General features: G+C 48.2%; 1 protein-coding gene across 3 annotated transcripts in view; it reads left to right on the top strand.

The window, feature by feature from the left end:
- The window catches only part of EVI5L (ecotropic viral integration site 5 like), a 1,319,565-nt gene that overhangs the window by 986,139 nt on the left and 309,278 nt on the right, over positions 1-24,148 (top strand). For 2 of the 3 annotated variants that reach the window (XM_069604000.1, XM_069603999.1), the window contains one exon: positions 9,560-9,592. The exons of the other annotated variant lie outside the window; for it this stretch is intronic. In XM_069604000.1, coding sequence (XP_069460101.1) covers positions 9,560-9,592 — 33 coding nt within the window. The remainder of the gene's footprint in view (positions 1-9,559; positions 9,593-24,148) is intronic. 3 annotated transcript variants of the gene reach the window in all.

The following is a 24,148-nucleotide window of genomic DNA, read 5'->3' as shown; positions in this document are numbered from 1 at the left end:
GACGGCTCCTCTGGAGGCTCTAGTCACGTTCTGGGCTTTGTTGCAAGTGGCAACAGCTTCCCGAATGCCTGCTTCTTCCCAGCAGTGCGTCCTCACTGCTCGGCACTTCGCTGTGGCGCAGGAGGCCCGGAGGTTCCAGATGGCAAAGACACAAGCAGTCCTGGCTTCTGGGACCTGGCATGCATTCTACTCTTCCCCTGTTTTCAGCTTCCCTCTACCTAGCTCTCGTCATGCTGACCGCCGTTCGGCTTGCTGGTTTCCTCCTTGGAGGATCGTCTCTCTGTTGCATCTCACCTGTCTGATATTTAAACTCCCACATTGGGAAAGGGAGTTGCTTTGGACCAATCACTGCTTTCTTGGGAAACTACAGCGCTCATTCTGCTTTTTGATAATGATCCTTGGACTCCTGACCATCTTCTTTGTCTCTGTCCTTGAGAAGCTAGAATGCTGAATCTGTTTCTCGATGGTGATCCTTGACTCCTAACCATCTTCTTCTCCGTGCATTTCAGAGAGTCAGATCTAACTGACTTTGTATTTTCTAAGATTTGAACTTTATCATGTATATTAGATTGACTAACCTGACTATAACCGATATTGGCTTGGTCAAAAGAAGGAAGTGGAGGATTGAACATTTGAGAGGGGTAAGAGACTCTACTGCTGGGGCATACCTGGTTCTCTGAAGACGGTCATCTCTAATCCCATAAGGGGGTTCCTCGCCCATATGATCCTACCTTGGTGCACCACCCAGAGGGGGACCTTTGTACTGTGGATGCACCGCCCTGCCCCCATGGGAAAGGTCTCCCCCCATAGGAGAGAAAGGACGACATCCGCAGATTCATCACGCAGAATACAAAGGTCAAATCCAGATACAAGGGAAATGTGCAACCAATCTTAGGCTCCGGAACAATTAAAAAAAAAAATAAACTTTCATATTTATTTGCATTTTAAACAATCAATAAAAGTGTTTCTTACAGTCTTATTCAACAACATTAGCTCATTGAGCCACCGCCAGTCGACCTGCCCGCAGCATCGCCTCACACACCCTGGGCAATCGGTACTCATCCCGGTCCTTGGCCAGGATTCCCAGCAGTATCTGGAGTGGGTTGAGGCTCAGCTGGATTCCCATGAGATCCTTAATCCAACTAAGGAGCTCCTGCCAAAAAAAGCATATCTTGGAGCAAGGGCGCCAGATGTGTGCAAGAGACCCCACCATCCCACAACCTCTAGGGCACAGGGGGTCACCACCGCAAATATTTTTTTAATCTTCAGCGGGTCCCTATGCTACCCTTGGAGCATTTTAAAACTGTGTTTAATGATGGAGGTGAATATGTTGCTGTGGAACATCACCCAAAAGATTCTGGCCCAGTCTTCATCCGGAATTTCACCCCCCGCCCCCCAATTAATTCTGCCCAATATCTCTTAAAGGTAAATCTCCCCACCTCCGGGGTTGAGACCAGCATCTTATATATACTAGAGGGAGCCCCCTCCCGGGTAGTGGCATCATCAAGCCATTTCTCGAACTGGGTGAGGTTCCACTTCGGATCAGTAAGCAACCCCATCAACCGTAAGTATTCAAAAATTGAGATGCTGTCCCGACCCAAAGCCTCCTACACTACTAGTCCCGAAAGTGGGTCTCCCCGAACAGCTGTCCCACCCTGTACAGGCCATCATCCGACCATTGCTGGGCATATCTCAACCCTTATTTTATCAGGTTAAAGGGTGGCCCCCACACCAACACCATAGGTGAGGGTCAGGTTGAGAGGGATCTATTTGCACTGTTCTTCCACAGGTCCCACAGGACCCCCAGCGTGGGGTGCTATTTCGCTGCTCTCGGAATGTCCCTCGAAGGGGCCCATAGAAAGTCTACACCTTCAGCGGGTGCACTACCAAGTCCTCTAGGTAAGACCAGTAGGTCATGAGGCCTTCCCTCAAGTGTTCTAGTATTACTCTCAGCTGGGCTGCTTTATAATACAAATACGGGTCTGGAAAGCCAAATCCTCCCTGATCTCATGGGAGCTTCATGGTAGCCCACTTGTGGTCTCTTGTCCTGTCAGATAAATCTGGATATTGTCCTCTTCAGCTCCCCAAAGAAGGCCTCCGTGACTTTCAACGGGAGGGCGGTAAACAGGTAGAGCAACCTGGGGAGGGCATTCATTTTGACCAATACCAACTGTCCATACCACAGGCGCATTCGGAGCCTCCATCTCTGGAGATCCTCTTTAATCTTGAGTAATATTGGGTCATAGTTCATCTTGGCAAGGCCTGTGAGGTCCCTCATGTGAGTCACCCCCAGGTACTGAGTATCGGGTGGCTCGTCTGAATCTGGGCCGACTCGCTCCACCGGCATAATGGTGGATTTATCCATGTTGATCTTTAACCCCGAGTGGTGCCCATATCTCTATTTGTTCTAAGAATTTAAGCAGCGAGTAGCTCACCTAAGTGAGATAGGCCAGAATATCATCTGTGAAGAGGAACAGTTTGAACTCCACCTCCCCACATCTTATGCCCTTGATCCCTGGTTGGACCTGATCGCAATCGCCAGCGGCTATATCGTGAGAGCATACAGTGGTGCCGAGAGGGGGCACCCCTGCCCCGTCCCGTGTGTCATGTAGAATACCTCAGATGCAATAGTGTTGACTCGCACCGTCGGCTGGGTGAACGTCGCCTCTACCCACTTCAAAAAGCCTTGCCTGAGACCCATTCTCCTAAGAACCGACATCATGAAATGCTACTCCACCCTGTCGAAGGCCTTCTGAATCTATGGAGACCAGGCACGCGTCACTCCCCTGGGCTTGGGCTTGGTACAGTAAGTTGATTGTTTTCCAGATGTTATCAGCACCCTACCTTCCCTTTATGAAACCTACTCTGGTCCCCATGAATCCGGTACGGCATCAGCCCATCCAGGCTTGTACCCAAGATTCAAGCCAGCATATTCCCATCCTTGTTTAGTAGTGATATCGGGCAGTAGGAGGCATATCTCTCCAATTGACGGCCCTCTTTATGTATCGTCACAATCACTGCTTCCAGCATTGTGCTTGGGAGGGGATCCCCCAACAGCACCGCATTGTAAACTTGGACCATATATGGGGCCAATGTGGATCTAAACCGCTTCTAAATGTGTCCTTCGTAGTAGTGGAAACGAGTCCGCACCGGGCGCAGGCCCCTACCGCCCCCTCCGACTCTGTGGGTGTTAGGCAGAAACCTGTGCAGTTCCCTCTGGGACCACTGCAAAAGATTTAAGACTACAGGTATTTAGCAGTAAACCCACTTGGTAGCAGTCTGTACCACACAGATTCACTTGGTAGCTGTGGCTGAGCAGTCAGACTTCCCTCAAGAAGAGTTAGGCAGTATACAGAGTATTCACAATAGGTCAAGAGCACACAATAGAACAAGTAAACACTGACCAGGGCTTGGTGTAAAAGAGATATAATTATTTATTTAAAACCACGTCTAGAAAAACACACAGCCACTAATAGTAAGCAATTCAAAAACACGGTCACTAAAAGATATACACTCCCTTAAAAGAATATTAGACAAGTCTTAAGTAAAGCCCCACTTATTTTCAGACAGCGGTGAGTGCTTAACGTAGGTGGCACTCTATTAGTTCGTTTGTTTTAAAAAGGGAGAGAAAAGCAGAGAACAAATTGAAACAGATCCCAACACTTTTACCAGAACATAACAAGAGAGGAAGACAACGTAACACCGTGAATTCAGAGTCAGTAGGCCGGATCCGCTTTAAGAGGATCGAAACAAAATATGTCCAAGGTCACACGGTTGCAGTGCACAAAAGTCTTGTAATGGTTCAAAAAGGAGTTGGACCAAAGAAAGGGACCAGTTAGGGGGTCAAGGCGGCGAGCCCAGTCCAGAAGGTTAAGGAGTTATTATTACCTCGTAGAAATCTTTAGAAAGGGAGGCCTGGCGGACACGGTACTTTAAAGTGGTGAGAACACTCCAGCGGGGGCAGTTGTTCCTGGCAGCGGATGCAAGTCGCTGCTTCGTCCGGGGGAGGTGAGGATCTTATCGTGGAGGAAGACAAAAGTCTGTTGCACTGACAGGGAAGAAACCAGCCGCAGAGTTTCTCAGGTACAAGGAGCGGTCCGTTGATTTGCGGTTCAGTGGTGAGTGGCTATCCGGCCGCCGGGGTGCTTGGCACGGGCAGTTCGACCACAAACCGGTCTGGGGAGCGAAGAAAGAAAGGTAAACTGGTTGTGCCCACCAGTCAGGGGAAGAAGCCTCTCCAGCCGGGAGATCTTCTCTGTCGTCGGGAAGTGGTGAGTCGGTTTTGCAGGGCTCCACCGGTGGTGTCGTCGTAGTAGGTCGGCTCAGCTTCTCCCTCGTCAGATTCTCCGGTCCTGTGGCGACTTCTGAAGTTCCAGTCCCCAAAGCCCTGCTTTTATGCAGCATACCCCCATTCACTCAGCCTATCTGTCAATCAAACATGCTAAGTGGTGAGCCGGCCGGCTCACCACTTGGGCCAATCACACAAGAGTGCGACTTCAGTTACCAAGGTAACTCAGTCCAGGGTGCCTAAACCCCTCCGACACCCCCTGTGGTACCCAGACAGAACGGCACCACTTTTGGAGGCTTCTGTGGAGAAGCCCGCCAAAAAGTGGAACAAAGGGCTCGTCTTGGGTCGGAGTCACAGAAGAGAACACAAACGCCATTTTAGAATCGAGTCTTGGCAAAAAATACCAACCGGAGAATTAATATTAATTAAATAAACCGGTGGTATGTTCGAGGCTAGGAGAATGAAATAATTAAAGTTGGTAGCCTCGAACAATGGGAAAATCCCATAGGGAAATATTAGTGGTCGAATATAAAAAGTAGTTTCCACTGCCACCAGCCAAAACTCGATCAGGGGGGACGGAGACGTGCCCCCTCGACTAACAGACCCCGGGGCAATCGAATTGCTCCGACCAGTACGTCCACAATATGATGGTTTGTACTGGTTTCTGTTAATAATTTGGGACTAGTAAAGCCAATGGTGACTTTACATGCCCTGGGAGACAGTAGTCTGTCCCAGGGTATGGAGTCTATGGTGGGGTGTCACTATGACACCCCTGTGTTACTGCACAGAGGGTGCTGTGTAACACACATAGTAAAAACACATGAGACCCTATGGAGTAAAGGACCCCATAGCCCATAAAATACATTACCAGTCAAAGGAATACCATAAATCATGTCCAAGAGTGGAAGAACGAGTCTCACTCTTGGCAGGAGGAAAAAAACAAACTCCAGAAATCCAGCAAAGCTGCTGGGGGACTCACTAGGTTAGGAAATTCAGCTTAAAGAGAGCATTCTCCCTAACAGTGGGCCCGGTCAAAGATGGGTTCATCCATGGTGTCGTTCCTGAAGAGCGTGCAAATCACTTCCCTGATGGCTCTCCTGATGTCACTCCCCGTCTCCCCATATTTTTCGGGGAAGCCAAAAAAAATGTACGTTGTTACAGCATTCCCTGTTCTATGTCGTCCAGTTTGAGCGTGGTCTCCGCCTTTCTCCTCTCCAGTTCTGCCAACTTCACCCCCGTCTGGATCTCCATAGTGTCCACTGAAGTTTGATTTGCATCCAGGCCCTGGATCCTATCCTCCACTGTGAGGAGCCTCTGGTAGATCTTGTCTAGCCTCTGGTCCAGGTATGATCTAATGGCCCTAATTTCCTCCATGAGGGCCGATAACATCGGACTTTGTGGCTGCCAGTTCCCCTTCCATGTCGGTATGTGGGTTGGGCAGGCTTGCAAACCTCACCCCGCCCTCAAATTGAAACTTCTGCAGTGCATTTCTCCAGTTCATGGGCCGTGGAGGTGCGACCTGGCGGTCAAGGCCTTATGTGGTGTCGCGGGACAATCTCGAGAACTGCGTCCTTGGGCTCCTGATCTGATCTACCTGGGGCCCCTGGGACTTCGGGGGGAAACGCGAGTCTTCCCACTGCCCCTACTGTTTGTCTCTTATTCCCCACCTCAAATGTGGCTGTGGGCTGCGTCACTCTCAGTCTAGGCTCAAGTTAATGAATTGGGGGTGGTGATCCAACACCCCAGGGCCTACTGCTCTTCCTTGGGGGCCACTGTATGGCGTGGTGGCGCCCCTTAAGGCCTCTTCCTCTAGCACACGTGGCAGGGCTCCATCCTCATGCTCTGGTTTGCCCTTCTCGCCCCAATCTTTTGCAGGCAGAGTCAGGGGCCCACACCGGCACTCACCGCCTGTCCAGGGTGCCTCTCTGCTCCCCCGGCCTGCTCATTAGTACGCTAGCCGTGCCTCTGTGTCCGTGGCCCCCGAGTTAGTTTGGGGTCCTGGGCCTGCTCTGTGTGCTGGGTCAGTGCTTGTGACTCTTCTCCTGGCTCACCTCTTGTTTAGTGCCCTGATAGGGAGCCCAGCCCGCCTCCTTGATTTGCCTGCTTGTGCCTGCAATGTCCGTGGATCCTGGAGGGCGGCTTTGCTGTTGTTGGGGTTACCTGATGCCCTTCCAGCCTCCTGCCTGCAGGTGCCGGGCCTTGCGCTGCCGCTCTCGCCATCACCGCCGCAGCCTGGACTCCTCTGTCTCTCCTGGCGCTACAGCAGTAGCGGCTATCTCTGCTGTCCGGGGGCGGATCACCCCCAAACATCGAGCGAGTGCACTCGACTTGCTCCTCTTTCCGGGGCAACTGGCTGTTTCGCGTATCCGGAGAGGGAAAGGGGGGGTCTCAGACCCCCTTTATTCCCATTGGGCTCAGAGCACCCAGAGAGCCTATCTCCACTCCATGCGCCCCTGGTGGCCCCGGAATAATTTATAAAAACAAAAGTGGAGGAGTTATGAGAGTTTATACAGATTCAATTTATGAATGCAGACATTGGTTGTTCTACACTGCAATAGCTAGCCTAACACTGATGAATTCTCTGGTTTCTTGAGCTTAATTGAGAGTTTTTTTGCGAGCCTCCTGTGAGACTATCGAGTCACATTGGCAGACCATCCTTTAGCATTGTGAGGGGCCACCCACCATGTGAAGGACTGCCTGGTGGAGGTATATATAGGCTTCGCCAGAGCCTCTCTGTGTGCTCCAATATATCTTGTCTCTTAACACTGAGGCTTAGACACTGCACTGCACCATCTCTTATCCAGGAACTAAGCAGAACTAATGAAGATAAACCTTTGTTCCCCAAACAATCTTCCCAAGAAAATTGGCAAATTTGACCCAGTACCTTTGCAGGGGTTCAGATGTGGGCACACCTCATAGGCACTAGCTCATATCCTTGTTTCAAACCTTCAAGAGCTCACCTTAGCACTCCACAACAGTACACTGATTTGACACAAATCACTGGCCTTCGCGATGCTTATGCAGGCACTATACTCTTGTCCCCATTTTCCTAATTCTAACAATCTTGTCTAAGTACTGATCAACAAAGTGCTAAATTATGCTTTTTGTTCCATTTTGGGCATAGAGCTCCATAGGGTATCCCTGTAGCAACTTGTCGGGCTTTGGAGCGATGAAGGATTCTTCTCCATGATCTAAAGTTGCTTTCTTTGACGTCATGGATCCTTAGTAGTTAACAGGGGTCACCTCAATATTCCAAATGATTACATAGGAACCCTGACCGCAGCCAGGGACCGAACCATAGTACCCCCATGAAGAGCTACATCTCTAGTCTGCTCAACGCTACCGGATTCTATCATAGCTCTTGCGACTGCTCTTGACATGTTTAAACCAAGTGCCAATTAAGGGACATCTTGCAGCAATTTCTTATTCCAAAGGTTACCATAATCATACTCTGTTCACAGATCACACAATCTAGCAGATGCTTTTATATCTGATTTTAAAATCTTCTCCAATATTCAAAATGTTTTAGACTTGGGAAGTGAATACGGTGCAGCCACAGCTAATCAAGTGGCCCTTTGTGTAAAGCTCACATCGAAGACAATTGCCTTTTGCCATGTACTTTTTTTTTTCTTCATTTTTATTGATTTTATTCAAACAACAAAAAACAAACCAAACTTACAGTGGATGCACAGTTTGCTAACAAATACACATACATTGTTATATTCTCACCCACTGTTTTTCCCGTCCCTCCCCCATCCTGAGCCAACTTTCCCACATTACTAGTCTCCAACTCTTGCGGTGGGGAGTCCTCTTTCACCGCGCTCATTGAGTCATCATCACTTGGTCCTTCTTACGAGGGCCCAAATAATTCTGCTATCAATTGTCTCCAACCCAATAGGGCACCCGCTTCTCCTTCCGTGTCCCCTTTACACGCTTCCTGCCATGCCACTTTTTCCACCTCCGCCCACTTCTGCAAGTCCCTCCACCATGTTTCAACTTTGGGCCTACGACATGCTTTCCAGCCCATTGCAATCCTTCTCTTTGCCAGGACATACGCTAGATCTTTTAATTTACTTACATATTTAAGCTTCTGCGGTCTGGGGAACCCTCCCAACAAACAGGCCCACACGGTATCCACCTTCATACTGATCCCCTTGTCTTCCATTTTCTGTGCTATGTCCCCCCAATATCTCGCTATCAGCGGGCAGGCCATTTGCCATGTACTTAATGACTGCAAGATGTGCTGGAGAAATACAAGCCTTTCCCATTAAGGGCTAAACAGATACCATTTAATTTCGGCAAAATTGTTGTTGTTCACATTGAACAGTTGTTTGTGCACTTTGGGAAGCTATCAAAGAAATGTCCTGTCCTAGCAGGATATCTTGACATGCACAATATCCTGAATAATGTCCTACTACTCTCGTACAGGCAGAATGATCTAGGGTTCGCCTACAGCTCTTTGGACCTGTGGCACAATGGGGATGACCACCTTGCATGCTGGCATCCTGCTAACGGATGATTGCAAGGAATTGATATGTCTACATATCGCCTCATGCCTATATGTAGCATTACTGTCAACTTTCATGCAACACCCAAATCTTTGGTGGGCCGGGCAGTTCTCTAAAACCTATTCTACCCACATATACTGTGGAGGTAGAATCAATCCTTCCTTTCCATATGTACACACACACACGTGTTTGTAATCTATTCAAAGCAAGTCAGACAATGAAAGATGCAGCCTTGGAGAATAAATATGTTACCTATAACTATAGGTCACCAGTCATTCCCAGCAAAGCTGGAAGGAGGTTGCGTGACTGCTTTGTAATCTAAAGATTGTTGCATGAGGTGTAGAGCCCCAAACCCACCATGTTGGCTTGAGCAGGCTGGACTAAAATGAGGTGAACATTCTGCATGAACAACGCTTTTAAAATTTCTGTTGCACTTAAGGATACTAAGGTTTCCCAACCTGGAATATATTCAAAGCATGTGAATCCATCACAGATACTCATGCTGGAGACCTGCAGTAACAGATAAGTAACACTTTATTTTTTAATCCAAGCCCACTCTTCTGCTGTGATTATCTCTTCTGTCCTTCTCTGGTACGTTGGTTTCACTGGTGTTTCTGCTTTTTGTAGTTAATATTGTCTTTCTGTGCTTCTAGATTCAATTCGTAGTGCTGTGGTGATTATCCCCTCTCTCGTTTTCTTTTACTTTCTCTTCCTATCTCTTTCTCTACTTCTTATCTGTATGGATCTTCCGTGGTTCCTGTAGGAGAGTGCCGCTCTGGCCGATAGATTGATTCAGGTATTGTATTTCTGTTTTAAACTTCCTGCTTTTCGTCAGCCTATGGTCTTGGTCTTTTAGTGGTAACATGTAGTTGTATAAAGAGAAAATGACACAAACATATTGTATATTCTGGTCTGGGAAGGTGGGGATGGGCAAATGTAGCAGAAGAACATTTGACAATACCGTCTCGTATGTTATTATGCTGAGATGTGAAACATACGATGTATGACAAAAAGTACTGGTTTATAGTGAGATCTCAGTCTAATATGAATGAAAGAAATTGATGTTTGGTTGCTGCAAGCTGTACCAAAAGCAAGAATGATTATGCATTCCATCGTTCTATTCCAGGCTGTAAAACATTGCAAAAGAGTATTGGCAAAGCCAACAGCTTTGGCTTTAATACAGCAAACTTATTTGGGCACATATACGCACTTCCAGTTCCCACACAGATGTGACAAAGAGAGGGCAGCACACCCGTAGGTAGACAACCACTTTAATAAATATTGCCATCACACATTCAGGAGCTTGCCCCACTGCCAATTGTCATCATCAAATGCACCTTTAACTACCCCGTAGCTAAGGATTGACCTCAAACTCTCAGGAAATCTACAAGGATTGCCATCAACCACTGAGGTACTTGTGCCACAACCAATGAGTATTAACCACCCCAGGTACTTCTTATTGCCCATTAGTGTCATAAAATGCATGGCTATTTGCCTATTACCAGAGATTGCCCTTCAATGGCTAGCAATGTTCAGTACGGCCATAGATTGCCAACATCTTCCTAGTGTAATGTTGTAGAAGCAGGCTGAGACAAAGGTGGCATGTTTGGGGCTAAAGACATTTAATGAATAAGAAAGAAAAAGAGAACCTAACTATCCCTATTCCTAGGTGAGGTTTCCCTGCCTCCTCAACCAATGAGATAGGGTGACTGTCATGTTGTCTGTTAACTCAAGTGTCCACTGTCCTATGTCAAGAAAAAACTTACTTCTGTCCCTTACGCTAGAAACTAAAGAATAAGGAGGTACTGTACTTGTACCTGAAGAATGACTCCTTTCTCCTGCAGGTGGGTTATTGCTTTATAGAACAGTCTTGTGTCTCCACATTTTGTCAGGGGAATGCTTCTCTTCACCTGATGGTAAAGGTTCCAAACAATAATTGTATTCTTCTTCTGGACGGGCCAGGAGAATATCTCCCATCTCCTGGGGGTTCATCTCTGGGGGAATGGCTCCCTTACCCAGGCTTTTGGACCTTACTTCCAGTCTGGGTTACTAGGAGAAGCACTTCCTTCTCCTGGTACCTTGTTATCAGTTCCTTACAACCAGAGGGAATTACGTCCTTCCCTATGTCGTCTTTTCCTTTTGTGTGACACCTACAACCTCCAATTCTAAGTGTTAGGAGGGTCCACGACCCAGACTTCTTTTTTCTTTGATTTGACTCTCTTGATTGACTTCTTTGCCAAGCACTGCGACGAGGAGGATGACTCTTATCACTTTCTTGTGTTGGGTCCCATCCCTTGGTTTCATCTCTTCTTTGAACTGGTCCACTTCTTTGTGTGAGAAACCTGAAGGTGTCTCACCTGCTAGTCCCCAGAGATCTGTCATCCATGTGGCCAGGACACGGCCATTGTTTTTGGATCCGGTTCCCGGGGCTGGACCAGTGCAGGAGTATCACCTGCATGAGACGGAACACCGGACGGCGAGACGCGGTATCCCCTTCCCTGTAACACCTTTTCCCCATCCTAACAGGTAGGATACTTAGGAACTTACCCCTCCCTTTCCCGACAGATATTTTCTCATGGACAGCTCACTGTGAGAGAAAATGGACTAACACCCAAGCTGGGTACCAGACATGTCCCAACACAATGGTCAGGCAATTACTGATAATTACACACACCTGACTTCCATGACACTTCCGCACACTGATAAAAGGCTGTGCATGAAAGCACTCTCTAAGCAAGGTAAAGCACGTGAGGAAGCAGCAGTTTGCAAGATGGCAATTTAGTACGAGGAGAAAGATGGCAAGACCGGAGAGGGTTGCAAGAAGGGATGTGCCCTTGACCTTTTCAGAGAAAGACTGTTATTTTCATGAGCCTTCGAGAATAAGAAACATAAGACCTGGAATTAAAGCTGAAGAAACCTGCTTTGTGTGTCAGAGGTACTTGGGGCTCTCCCACGTCGATAGCCAAGGCGGGGAGGAGTGTTTGCTGTCGTGGTACTGTCCTTGGCTCCTACAACCGAGCAGCACCCGTAAAGTCAGCACAGCCGGTGAACCTGGGAGACTGATACCAGACCGTGCTGCAACCTTGTATGGAGAAATCTGAAGAGAAGAATGTGTGAAGGGTATGTAATGAGCGACGCGAATATAGTTGAACAGCAGATGAGTGACTGAACTTTTGAAGCCAAGACAGCTACCGTAAACAGAGTGGCCCGGTGCCACATGGGTGCTCATTTGAAGGTCTCTGTTAGGTATCCAACTGAGAGGTGACACATGTAAAAGGAATTGTGAAATCAAATTGGTCCTGCAAAGGATCAAGCTAATCCCTGTAACTATTCAAAAGTCTTCAATAGTTGATACTAACTGAAATTGGTCCAAACCTGGCTGAGGGAGACTAATTGTGTAAGAGGAAGGATCTGAGCCCGGCTGAGGGGGATCCGAGGTGAACCATGGGTCACCCATGAAAGAATATTCTCTGAACATTGAAAAGGGGATCTGAGCCCGGGTGAGGGGGATCCAGGGTGAAGAGTGAATCACGTGAATTGAGTACTTGTAAGAGGAATTAACTTTTTGTTTATTTTGGTACACCAGGCCCTCTGAATCAATAGACTTTGATAATTAACGAGACTTGGCCACAGAAGGCCCTGTGCTAGTAATTGAACTGTATCCTACTGTTGAAGAAGCCAGAGAGTGTGCTACGCTCGAGTGAACTGTCTTGTCCCGGCCTGAACATCCTGACATATCATTTTTGTGGGCACTTCTTTCTCTTTCATAAACGCTACCCCCACACTATTTTATTTAGAGGTAAGGATTGCAATATGTTTTTTTTTTAGAATATGCCCTTTTTATTGTGATCAGACTCCACTCGGACTGCATTATTTGATGGTCGTAGCTTGCTCCCATCTGTAGATTTAGGATTATATAGGTTTTCATCATACCCTTGTTGAAGTTCACTAAACACCCTTCAACTGTGGTCACCTGTCTCTGTCCTCCTGTTGATACCATGCCTTCCTTAAACCTGGCAAGCAAGACCACAGGGAAGATGACACAAGCTTTGGCTGTAAGTGAGCTTGTCTCCGGCATGTCTTGAGGGACTCTACCTCTCAAGTTCTCATTATACTCTTTGGGGTCCTCGACCCTTCCCTTGTGGTCAACGGGCTTCGTTCCACTACTGCGATGAGTAGTTTTATAGGTTTTCTAACCCGGCCGCTCCACCCTAGCGTTCTAGCGTTATGGTTGCAAAGGGACCTAGGGATAACTGAATGCGCCCACTTGGTAAGCTGCCCCGTGTCCCCTCCGGATCTGCCGTGTCACCCTTTACCTTGATGGGATTGTTGGAATGTCTCTGGGGCTTCCTGGTACGGTAGGCATTCAATTCGGCTTCTACGGTATATTTCTGCGTTCCCTTCTGCTGTCTGTGTTCCATCTTTCTCCCGACAGTGCTGTGCACAGATCTGCTCCCGCTGACCTTTCCGATCATCGGATGCATTGGATTGCCAGCGTCACTGGAGTTGTCGTGAATCGAGTGATGTCATCACTCCCTCTCCAAGTAATCTCTCTTCCCAAATGGCCAGAGAAGAGCAGCTTCTACCTGACCTCTACCCTGGGGTTGACCGCCTCGAGGAGGACCATTTGAGGGAAGACAACCTTTTGGGGAGGGAAGGAGTCTCATTGGCAGGAACATGGTATCCCCCTTCTCACTCAGGGTATGACACCAACCCCTTGAATTCCCAAACCTGTATGGCATAGTGTGCTATAGATCCAGTCCATACACTGACAGTAGGGCTCTTTCCTATACTTTTTGCAAAGTGACTGAGACGAGGAATAGCACAAGAGCAGTGCAGAGCATTGAAGCTGCAGAACTAGATACATTATCTAGTGGTTGGATGGATCTGATAGGTGCCGGGACATTTAAAACCCCAGCACTGTGAGGAAGATGGTGAACCACAACACCCGACAGGGGTCAGGAAGCCAGCTGTAGTGGGGGGAGCAGCAGACACCGGCTCTGTCACAGGAAACTCAGAGGTTAATGGTACGCTGCACTGAGGTTCGCAGCAGGAGACTCTCTGTAAGGGAGGCCAAGCCATAGTGGGTACTGTAGAGCGGATGAAACGCCAACAGAAGGAGGAGGTGCCCCGCTCGAGAAACCAAAGAGCACAGAGAATGCTGAAGCCACCACAAGAGACTGGTGAGCCCAGAGAGGGGAGTTGGTACACCGAGGCACTTAGCTGCTTGTACCGCATGCCAAGGAGACAAAAGAATTTCACAGGGTGATCCTGAGTAAGGGAGCTGGGGCGTTGAGCGTGTTACGGAATGAAACAAATGAAAGGGTGTCGAGACCCAGTGGCTGAATGATTCAGACAGTTACATGTTGAGACGTCCTTGCAGGAAAGTATACTAGGCAACCTTTTGTGAGCTTGGTAACCGCACCCAATCATAAAGTGCACATTGTTAAAGTCCTGGCAGAGGAGTATACAGAGTATGGGATTCCGTCCCCCAATTTGCGAATAAACTGTGAGAGTCAAGAAGAGTACAGATAACCTCTTAGGTGTGTGAAATCCAGAGGAAGGGAACCATATCCCTTGGACTGGAAAGTTGAATAAATTGTGGAAGCCAACAGGAGGAAGCGAACCCTTTGACTGTGTGAAATCCAGGGGAAGAAAGCTATACACCCTGGACAGGAAAACTGCATATTTTAGGAAAGATATCTGTGGTTTTGAACTCTAACGAGCCTGAAACTCCACTGAAGGATGACACCTCCCCTCTCCCCAACCCCAGCCCTCCTGAGGATTGTGGAACTTTGATTATTTGTTGATTTTTGCACCTTTTGAAACTGTATTGGATCTTTGGGAAAAGCTACAGATGACCAGTTGAGCGATTATATCCCTTTGCACTTTATTTTCAGTTTAGCATGTAAGGGTCCGGTTAGTATTTTGAACACAGGATGGAGAGCTTTTAGACATTCTGAAACTGACATCCTTTAGTTTAGTTGCATTTCTGCAACCCTCAATTTTTATTTAATAAGTCTATAGCAACGATCGTAATGCCCCTGTGTCCAAGTCTTACTCCTGATTCCTTACAGAGCTCTCTTCCTTCAGATCAGCGATGCAGGTTTGAAGCTCACATGTTCGGTGTGCAGCACACCTGCAGTCTTCCGCGGCTGCCAGAGACCAATTGTTTAGTCCATTGTCTTTCTTTATATAATGTTGCCAGTAGTGTCTGGGCCCATTATTTACGTCCTTTGTCTCTTTCATAGGGTCCAACTTCATTGCTCTGTGGGTCAAACTCGCCCCAGTACTTGGATTACCTTGGTTCCTGTTTTTCTTTGTCTCAGTACTTTCAAGAAACTTGAGATACTCTGCCTTATAATAGTACATAGGTCTACTGTCTACAAAGAGGTGTGCAGACGAGGGAGGGGCTAGAGTATGTGGGGGTGTGATGTTCTCATAAGGGCTGTAACCTAGATGGTTGTCCTTATACCCAGAGGGGTAGTCCCTCCTCATGAGATCCTGCCGCATTATACCACCCCCAGAGGGACTATGGGATAGGGTTCCATCCTTGAAAGAAGTGACGACATCTAGTGAATCGTCACACTAGGTTCTTGCCTCATTACCAAGCATTGCCATCAACTACCTGCGTAGTTGCACCCCTGCCAAAGAATACCATCAAATGGCCAGGTTCTTGCTCCATTACTAGTGATTGCAAACAGCTATCCAAATACTTACTGAATCATTCTGTATTGCTATCAGCTGCCCAGCTGCTTGCCTCGTTGCCAAGGAAATGCCCATGCACCTACTACACTGTCAAGGATGGCCATCATCTGCCCATGTATTTTCCACATTGCTATGGATTGCCTACATACAGGCAATCAAATGCCCCTTTGCTAATGATTGAGACGTCAAGATTGCACATCGAGCTCTCAGTCACGTATGGATCCATATTATGGTGGATTAAACCTGGGCGACCTGAAGAAGTGGCTTATGAAGACCACTTGCTGGAAGTACCTAAACCTGAACACGACTTGATGAACTAGAGACACTAGTTCGGTTGATCAATTTAGGAGAACCGTTGGATCCATGCACTTAATCTACTTGGACACACTTTTCATGATGAAAACCTTTTCCTCATACAAAAGGGATATTTGAAACTATGAGGAGGGAAAACAAGTACATCCTCCAGAAGAGCGCTATTAAAACATGGAAGACATTTGTTAAACAGGTCTCACCTAGTAGACTGTGGTTGTTTCCATTTGATTTATAGTTGTTTCAAATCAATTAGGACACCTATGTTTAGGGTTTTGTCTTTAGGGTGTACATATATTGTTGACGCACGCCTATTCATGGCGCACAGAGGTTCCTCCATCAATCCCCCCCATCTGATTGTGGTGGTGGACATTAGCGCTTTCTGCACACTGCACTTTATTACATTTTATGTGTATGCATATTGCAATGTTTTAAATGAAATTGTATTTGTCAATCTGTAATATGTGTTTTCTAACTATGAGCCAGCTATGGCGGCTTTAGAAAAATATACAATGGTTGAATGAACAATTATGTTGTAAATTGTATCGTCATTCTAAAATATGTTTGTGAGCCCTTTGCTAATGATTGCCATCAAACACCTAGGTACTTTCTCTATTTTCATAACCTCTTCATCTCCAGACCCCTCGAAACTACTGGTCTGCATTAGGGGAATACTAAAATACTGCATTTTTCTTGTGCACTATGGCTTTAAAGGGGCGTCAGGCATGGAAGAAAAGTACAGCTTCGCTGTGCGTTCCTGGCCCCACCCACTTCCTTGTATGAAAACTGTGCTGGGGAATTCCAGCAGGGTTGTAGCTCTGTTTCTGGTGCTACCTTTCCCTTGCTGCTTCTCTGCTCCAACTGAATCCGAGGTGGGTAGGTGGGCCAGCACAAAATTATTATTATGATTAGGGTATTTATTTAGCGCAAACGTAAATTCGGGAACCATGGAGAGCATTAAATCATAGGAGGAAGAGCACAGTGAAGGAAGCAGAAAAACAGGGAGTGGGAAACTAAATACATGGGGGGGTGGAGGGTGGGCAATTTGATAGCAAGGGATCCACAAGCAACCAGTGAAGGAAAAAGTGGGGAGCAGATCACTCGGTCTCATGTATGGTGGCGAGTTCTGGGTATGTGGACCTCGAAGTTGGGGAGCAACCATTCCTTGGAAAGCAGAGGGTCTTGAGCTGTTTCCTGAACTGTAAAAGCGATGGGGTGAGTCTGAGATTTACAGAGAAGGCCTGTCTTCTGGTTCTTTCCTTCCAGCAACAGCAGCAGAGGTAAAGTCTGCACATGTTCTTGCTTTTGGCGGATCATAGACCTCCAGAGATGGGGAGTTTCTCAGTGAGATAGGTTGGGGACCTCAGGGTGACAGCCTTGTAGATGATGCAGCAGGAGTTGAAGATGATACTGGCTTGTAGCGGGAGCCAGTGCAGTTTGATGAGGGTTGGGGTAGATCTTTAATTTGCCCCTTTGCCCATATCTTCTTAGCACATGGCCAGCAGGAGAAAAAACTAGGCAGCACAGCCTTGCCCTCTGGGATGCTTGATGTAATTTTAGCTTTCCATGAAATCATGGAAAGAGTAGACGGGCAACAAGAATGACTCCTTGCAATGCTCAACTGATTAGCAGCCTAATGCTCGGCACGATGCATTGATCATGTCTGGTTTTCACTGATCTGCTTTACCCAACTTTTCATTGATGAGCCCTCATCAGATACCTGTATTCCTACTGTGCCTCTCGGAGATCCTATCACACTCTGGGCTAGGTGACCGAGGCACATTGTTTTCATGTGAGAATCTCCTCGCACAGCTGGCTGTGTGGGCTTCATGGTTGGTGGTCCTCTTTGTTGATTGTAGTGTAGTCCATCCTGCTGACCCCCGGCATTTGCCTAATGAACACCCCTCTGCAAACTTTATTTTATAATGAATCTGTAGAAGGGGAAGAACTCAGACTGACAACTTTAAACCGTTTCTAAATCCCCAGCAAGTTCTTATTAAGGTCTTTCTCCTAGATTTCCTTCTACTTCCAATGCCAAAGCTCCTCTTTTCTCTCCCTGGGGCTCTAGAGCAACCAATCTCTTGAGTTCACTGTGTCAGAATGGAGATACTTTGAGACTGATGGGAAGAGTTGGGAAACCCTTGGCAGATATTCTTTTCCAAAGAGACTCAATGTAACAGTCTCATGAATAGCAATTCAAAAAGGGGAATATCGTTCTCAAATCACAAAATCTTTAAGTTGCTCCAGGTCTTTCCGAGTCATACAGTTGCTGGGTATCTTGAGTCCTGATATACTGGATTCTCTTCTCACTGGGTTGTCTGGACCTCTGAATCGACAGACAGGTCTTGATCCCTAGTTTTGTAGTGTACCTCCAACAGTGGACACTTGAAATATCACAAGAACTTAATCCGCAGCCGAAGTGCCAGTTGCTGGTGGCCTAGGCTGGATTGGCATTATGAAAGCCGGCCACCTAACCTCTGTCAAAATTCTATACTGATCATCGTTCTGCCCCATCCAACTCTCCTATTTGCCACCTCACCGCAAGCTCCTTTTATGAGGTCATCCTCTACCCTTCATTAAGGTAGTAACTCCTCCAACCGCACACACGCTAGACTTGGAATGCGTGTTGCTCTCTGCTTCCTTGCAACTCCTTGCCATTTGTTGGTATTGTTTATTCATCCAGACCACATTTCTTAATTTGCTCCTCCTTTCCTAATATCCTCCTTGGGGCTTACTTCCTCCTCTTGGACCTCAGTGTCTCCTTTTACCACCTCCTCCTTAGATCTTGCTCTCACCTCCGCTCCTCCTGTCCCCACCGCCGCCTCCACCGCCTCCTCTGTGCATCTACTCCTCCTGTCGCCACCCCCTGATCCTACTCGTTTCATCTGCCTATCACCTACAGCCTTTTCTGCTATACCAGGCACTTTCCAACCTTTGACAAACTTGATCCTTCTCTAAACTCCCAAACATGTGCTTTGCCCAGTCAGGTTTTAAATCCCAGATTTCCCTCTTGTAGATAGGGCATTTATTGATATTTTGCAGATATTCAATACTGACTTGGGGATTGGCTAGCTCTGTCTTGCCTATTGATTTTTTTAGGTGATGTTATTGTGAAAACATGTGCTGTTACACTGTCAGAGGTTTTAAAGGCCTGTTCCGTCATCATGGGTTACAGTGTCAGCAGGCACATACGAATAGGAGCACAAGCTCTGTGATGCTCCACAATGTATGCAAGCGCTCACAGAGCAGCTTCCCAGCACTGCACCTCCACCAAGACTGTACTACTGAGCTTCCTAGCATCTTTCTGTGTGTCTATTTCCTGCATTCTAATCGAGAGGTGCAAAACCCACGGGCCTGCACGGGTTGCAAGAGGCCTGCAGAGGGCGCGGCAAGTCAGGAGGATCTCGTCACCGTCGCCAAGGAGGCCAGGGCAGCAAGGCCACCTCCGAGGAGGACTGAACCGGCTGTAGCGTCGGGCGCCCACCTGAGCACCCCAGTGGGAGACCGGCTGGCGAAGTTCGTCAGTGTGTGGGAGTCCATCTCCACCAACCGTTGAGTGCTGGATGCCCTGGCCCACGGGCACACTCACGAATTTCTAAAGAAGTGCCCCCGCATTCCTCCCGTGGCCAGGAAGGAAAATCGCGTCCCTCAACTGCTGTTAGAAGTAAGGGCGATGCTCAAGAAAGGAGCCATCAAGCTCGTCCCGAAGAGGCTCCGGGGCTCCGGAGTATACTCAACATACTTCCTCGTCAGAAAGAAGACAGGCGGTTGGCGCCCCATCCTGGACCTGCCTCGGTTAAACAAATACAACAAGGACCAGAAGTTCTGGATGGTCACCCTCCAGCACGTGCTGGGACAGCTGGAGGAAGGCGACTTACTATCGTCGCTAGACTTGGAGGATGCTTACTTCCACATACCCATTCTAAAAGGACACAGGCGTTTCTTAGATTTGTAGTCCAAGGACGGCACTACCAATTCAAGGCCCTGCCATTCGGATTGAAGTCGGCGCCCAGGGTATTTACCAAGTGCCTAGCACCAGTGGCAGCGCCGCTGCGCCTGCAGGGGATCCACGTTTTCCCCTACCTGGACGATTGGCTCATCCGAGCAAGGACAAGGGAACTCGCCGTCGAGCACACAGCGAAGACTGTCTAACTGCTCACGGATCTGGGTTTCCTCATCAATTTCCCCCAAATCCCACCTGGTTCCGTCGCAGGTTGCACTGTTTCTGGGAGCCAAGCTCGATACAGTGGCACGATTGGCCTCTCCATCGGAGGAAAGGACAAAGGCCATCCTGGGCAAGGTGCAGCGCCTGCTGGCCTCGGACGTTTCTCCCGTTCCTCAAGGGCATGGTGGTGATGATCTTCACCGACAACACCACCACGATGTTCTACATCCGGAAGCAGGAAGGAACCAGGTGCCCGGCACTATCCAAGGAGGCCCAGGATCTGTAGCATTGGGCCGTTACCCAGGGGATGTTTCTGGTGCCCCTCCATCTAGCAGGGATAAAGAACACCATTGCTGACACGCTCAGCAGGGAGCTGCGCTTGTGCCACGAGTGGGAACTGCATCAGGACCAAGTGGATCGGCTTTTCCGACGATGGGGCAAACCCCAGATCAACGTGTTCGCGACAACGGCGAACTACAAGTACCAGCGGTTTTGCTAGCAGGTTTCCCCAGCCGAGGAGCATGGGCAATGCTTTCCCGTGCCCCTGGGACGGCCTGTTCCTGTATGCTTTCCCCCGTTGCCTTTGCTACTGCGACTCGCACCGTCGTGGCCGAGATCTGGTTCCCGGACCTTCTGGACTTGTCAGCGTCCCCCTCCCAGTCAAACTATCTTCTCTCCAGAGAAGGAGGCGCCATCCTCCATCACGGTCTGGCTCCTGCAGCACTAGAGTTTGGAGGGTACGATATCCCGGCGGACTGCAAGGAGGTGCTTGCAAAATGCCAGGGTGTCCTCAACTCTCAAGTGCTATGAACACAAATGGAAGAGGTTCTCTGTCTGGTGCCGTGCACAGAAGATTAACCCTTTGCGAATTACGGACCCTCAAGTGCTGCCGACCTGCTGTCGCTGGCCAAGGCGGGGCTGGCTCATGCCTCCATCAAAATACATCTAGTGGCGATCTCCCGCTACACCAGAACTCCGGGACGATCATCTCTGTGGCCTCATCGCCTGGTGAAGGAGTTTATGAAGGCACTTTTCCGTTCATTCCTGTCGGTGAAGGCTCTGGCCCCGGCGTGGGAGCTCAACGTGGTGCTAACTAGGCTCATGGGGGCCCCTTTCGAGCCTCTGCATTCGGCACCATTGAAGTTCTTGTCGTGGAAAACAGCATTTCTTGTGGCCATCACCTCTGCACGACGAATGGGAGAGATCCAGGCCCTATCCTGCAAGCCTCAATGCTTGACTTTTCACGAGACAAGGGTGGTGCTGAGGATGCACCCCTCCTTCATGCCCAAGATGCCATCAGACTTCCATCTCAACGAGCCCTTGGTGTTACCAGTTTTCTTCCCATCGCCTTCGACGCCGGCCGAGAAAACTTTGCACTCGCTGGATGTAGCTAGAGCGCTGAAGTTCTACGTGGACCGCACAAAGAGTTTTCGGAAGACATCACAACTGTTTGTTTAACTTTGGACCTGTGAACCAAGGGAAGGCCCTCTCGAAGGCTTCCATTTCCAGATGGCTCTCCGGCTGCATCATGCACTGTCACCGGTTGACAAACCGACCGTGCCCAGTCGTCCGAGAGCCCATTCGACCAGAGCGATCACTGCTATCACAGCGTTCTTGTCTAGTGTACCCCTGCTGGACATCTGCAGGGCTGCTACGGGGAGTTCGACGCACACCTTCACGAGATTCTACTGCGTCGACCGGGATTCCAGGGAGGAGTCCAGGGTCAGCCAAGCAGTGCTGCGCAACCTATTCGACTGATGGTGGGCCTGGTGAGGAGGTAAGAGATGCTTAATGTTGAGCCTTGCCACCTCCCGTGGTTGTCTATGTGTGTACTGCTATGTATTGTTATATTCATGAGCATGTGAATCCATGCCAGACCCCATGCTGGAGAAGGAACAACTTACTTACCTGTAACTGTTGTTCTCCAGCATGGGTCTGGCATGGATTCACATGTGACCTCTCCCCCCTTCCCCTCTGCGGCTCTTCACTTGGTCCTACTGCCACTTTACGTGCTACCAAATCTGAGGATAGCTGCCAGGGGAGTGGCTTAGGGAGACCACAGTGATTGGCTGGGGGCAGTATGACTCAGAGACCAGTTACTACTAAGAAAGACAGATCAGAAACAAAACTGATAATGATTTTTTCTTTACCGAGGATTCCCAGCCTGACGACGGGGAATATTCATGAGCATGTGAATCCATGCCAGGCCCATGCTGGAGAACAACAGTTACAGGAAAGTAACTTGTTCCTTATGATTGCCCAGGTCCAATGCTATGGCCAAATCAAGGAGGAGGAGGAGGAGGAGGAGGAGGAGGATTGCAGATTTGCCTTTATCTCTAATCTCATCTATCTGGTTTTTGAGGTCCAGTAGGGATGTTTCTGTGCTGTAGGCTGGGCGGAAACCAGACTGCCTCAAGCCAATGATTTTGTCCGTTTCCAAGTAGTTCTGTACTTGCATGATTCACCCAGAGCATCCTCGCATCCAGAGAAGGAATTGCCCAGTTTCTGCCACTGCCTTTCCCACTTGCATACATCACAACCTTGAATCGCCCCAAAAACGTGTGCGCAGGATGCCTACCAAGTCATCCGGTACTCATCTGATTGGTTGCTTCACATTTGGGAAGTACATCTGTCATCTTGGAGGAATAGGGGAAGCAATTTGAGTATATCCACAAAGAAGTATGAAGGAGACCCTGGCAAAACTCAAGGAACAGTTTGGCCACCAATTTAGTTCTGGAGAGATACGTTTTTCCCTGCAGACACAATCGTATGGTGAGTGTGGACAACTAAATGGCTGCTCTGAAAGGCTTTGTTGTTTTGTGCATCTTCGCAGGTGTAGGCGATGATTATTTCGTAATGAACACTTCTGAACCAAGCATACATCAAAGGCCATGCAGTGCTAAGAAACCACTTCTCCATCAGGCCACTGTGATAACAATGTCGGCAGACATGGCAATGAAGACTTGACGTGTTTTATCTAGACAACACCATGTGCGCTGTAGGAATCAAACCAAAGGAGGATTTAGTAGTCCTGATGCTAGATACCGCCCACCAGAGTATAATAACCAGCTTAGATCATTCATTCTTTGAGATGGTAAAGCGATGTTCCAGGTGCATAGAGACGTTTACCTGCAAGGCTAGATCTATCAGGAAATATTTAAATAATAGCATGTCCAGCAGGTCGAGAGGCTACGATGGAGGAAGTTGAAATGCTCATGGGTAATATGCATCCACCCTCATGTTCATGTTTGACACCCAAGCTGACATGTTCATAATGGTCGATGCTAGCGAGAGGCGCCTTGGGTTTTCCCTATGCATGTACAGCCAGGCAAAGAAGTAACCATTTCCTTTGCATCCAAAGCATTGAGGGGATTAAAAAGGAATTACTTGATTATGGACGGCAAAGCATTGGGGATTTATTGGGGCTTGCAATACTTCACAACACTGGTTTGGGGGGTCTGCTCATTACTGTAAAAACGAACCATAAATCCTTGCATCACATGTTCAGCGTAAAGCGCATCTCCCATGCCCCTTCGCCCCCTTCCTATTCTGTTGCTTGATTGTGGAAGTCATGAATTTTAATATCAAGATGGTATGTGTGCCAGGCCACAAGAATATGAGGCAGAATGCTGGTCTAGACTACATGGTGAAGTTGTGAGGGAAGGCCCGGAAACAGTGAAGAACATGAAACAAACAGCAGTGTAAATGGTGGCAATCATAAACCTTGTCACTTTTGGGGAGGAATGGGCAAGACCTAATCAGGCAGATGAAAAGGCTAACCTCATCTGGATTGGAATAATGGGAATCTGGACAGATGTGAAGGCTAATCTACCAGGCTTACAGATACGTTCTCAGAGGGACCATGGGCAATCATGGGGTAGACGACTCTGGTCCCCTCATGACTCTCCATAGAAGCCATTAATCCAGCTAACAAAGGACATTTGGTGGTAGACTTGACACACGTGAGAAAAGTTTAGGTGGCAGGGAATGGATGCTAACATTAAGGAAGTTGTCAGAGATTGGACGATGTGCATATTGAGTGACAATGCCAAGGAAACAAGGCAACAGGTGCTGCATTCTGTGGAGGTGCCCAAAAGTGTGTTTCCGAAAGTGGCTGTGGCTATGTTGAACCTGTTCAAATCTCTAGTTGCATGTGTTAATCCTCATAGG

This window comes from Ambystoma mexicanum, chromosome 3q, assembly GCF_040938575.1.
Source record: "Ambystoma mexicanum isolate Mex_15411 chromosome 3q, UKY_AmexF1_1, whole genome shotgun sequence".
In the NCBI taxonomy this organism is placed as follows: Eukaryota; Metazoa; Chordata; class Amphibia; order Caudata; family Ambystomatidae; genus Ambystoma; species Ambystoma mexicanum.
This window is presented reverse-complemented; position numbering and strand designations above follow the sequence as displayed.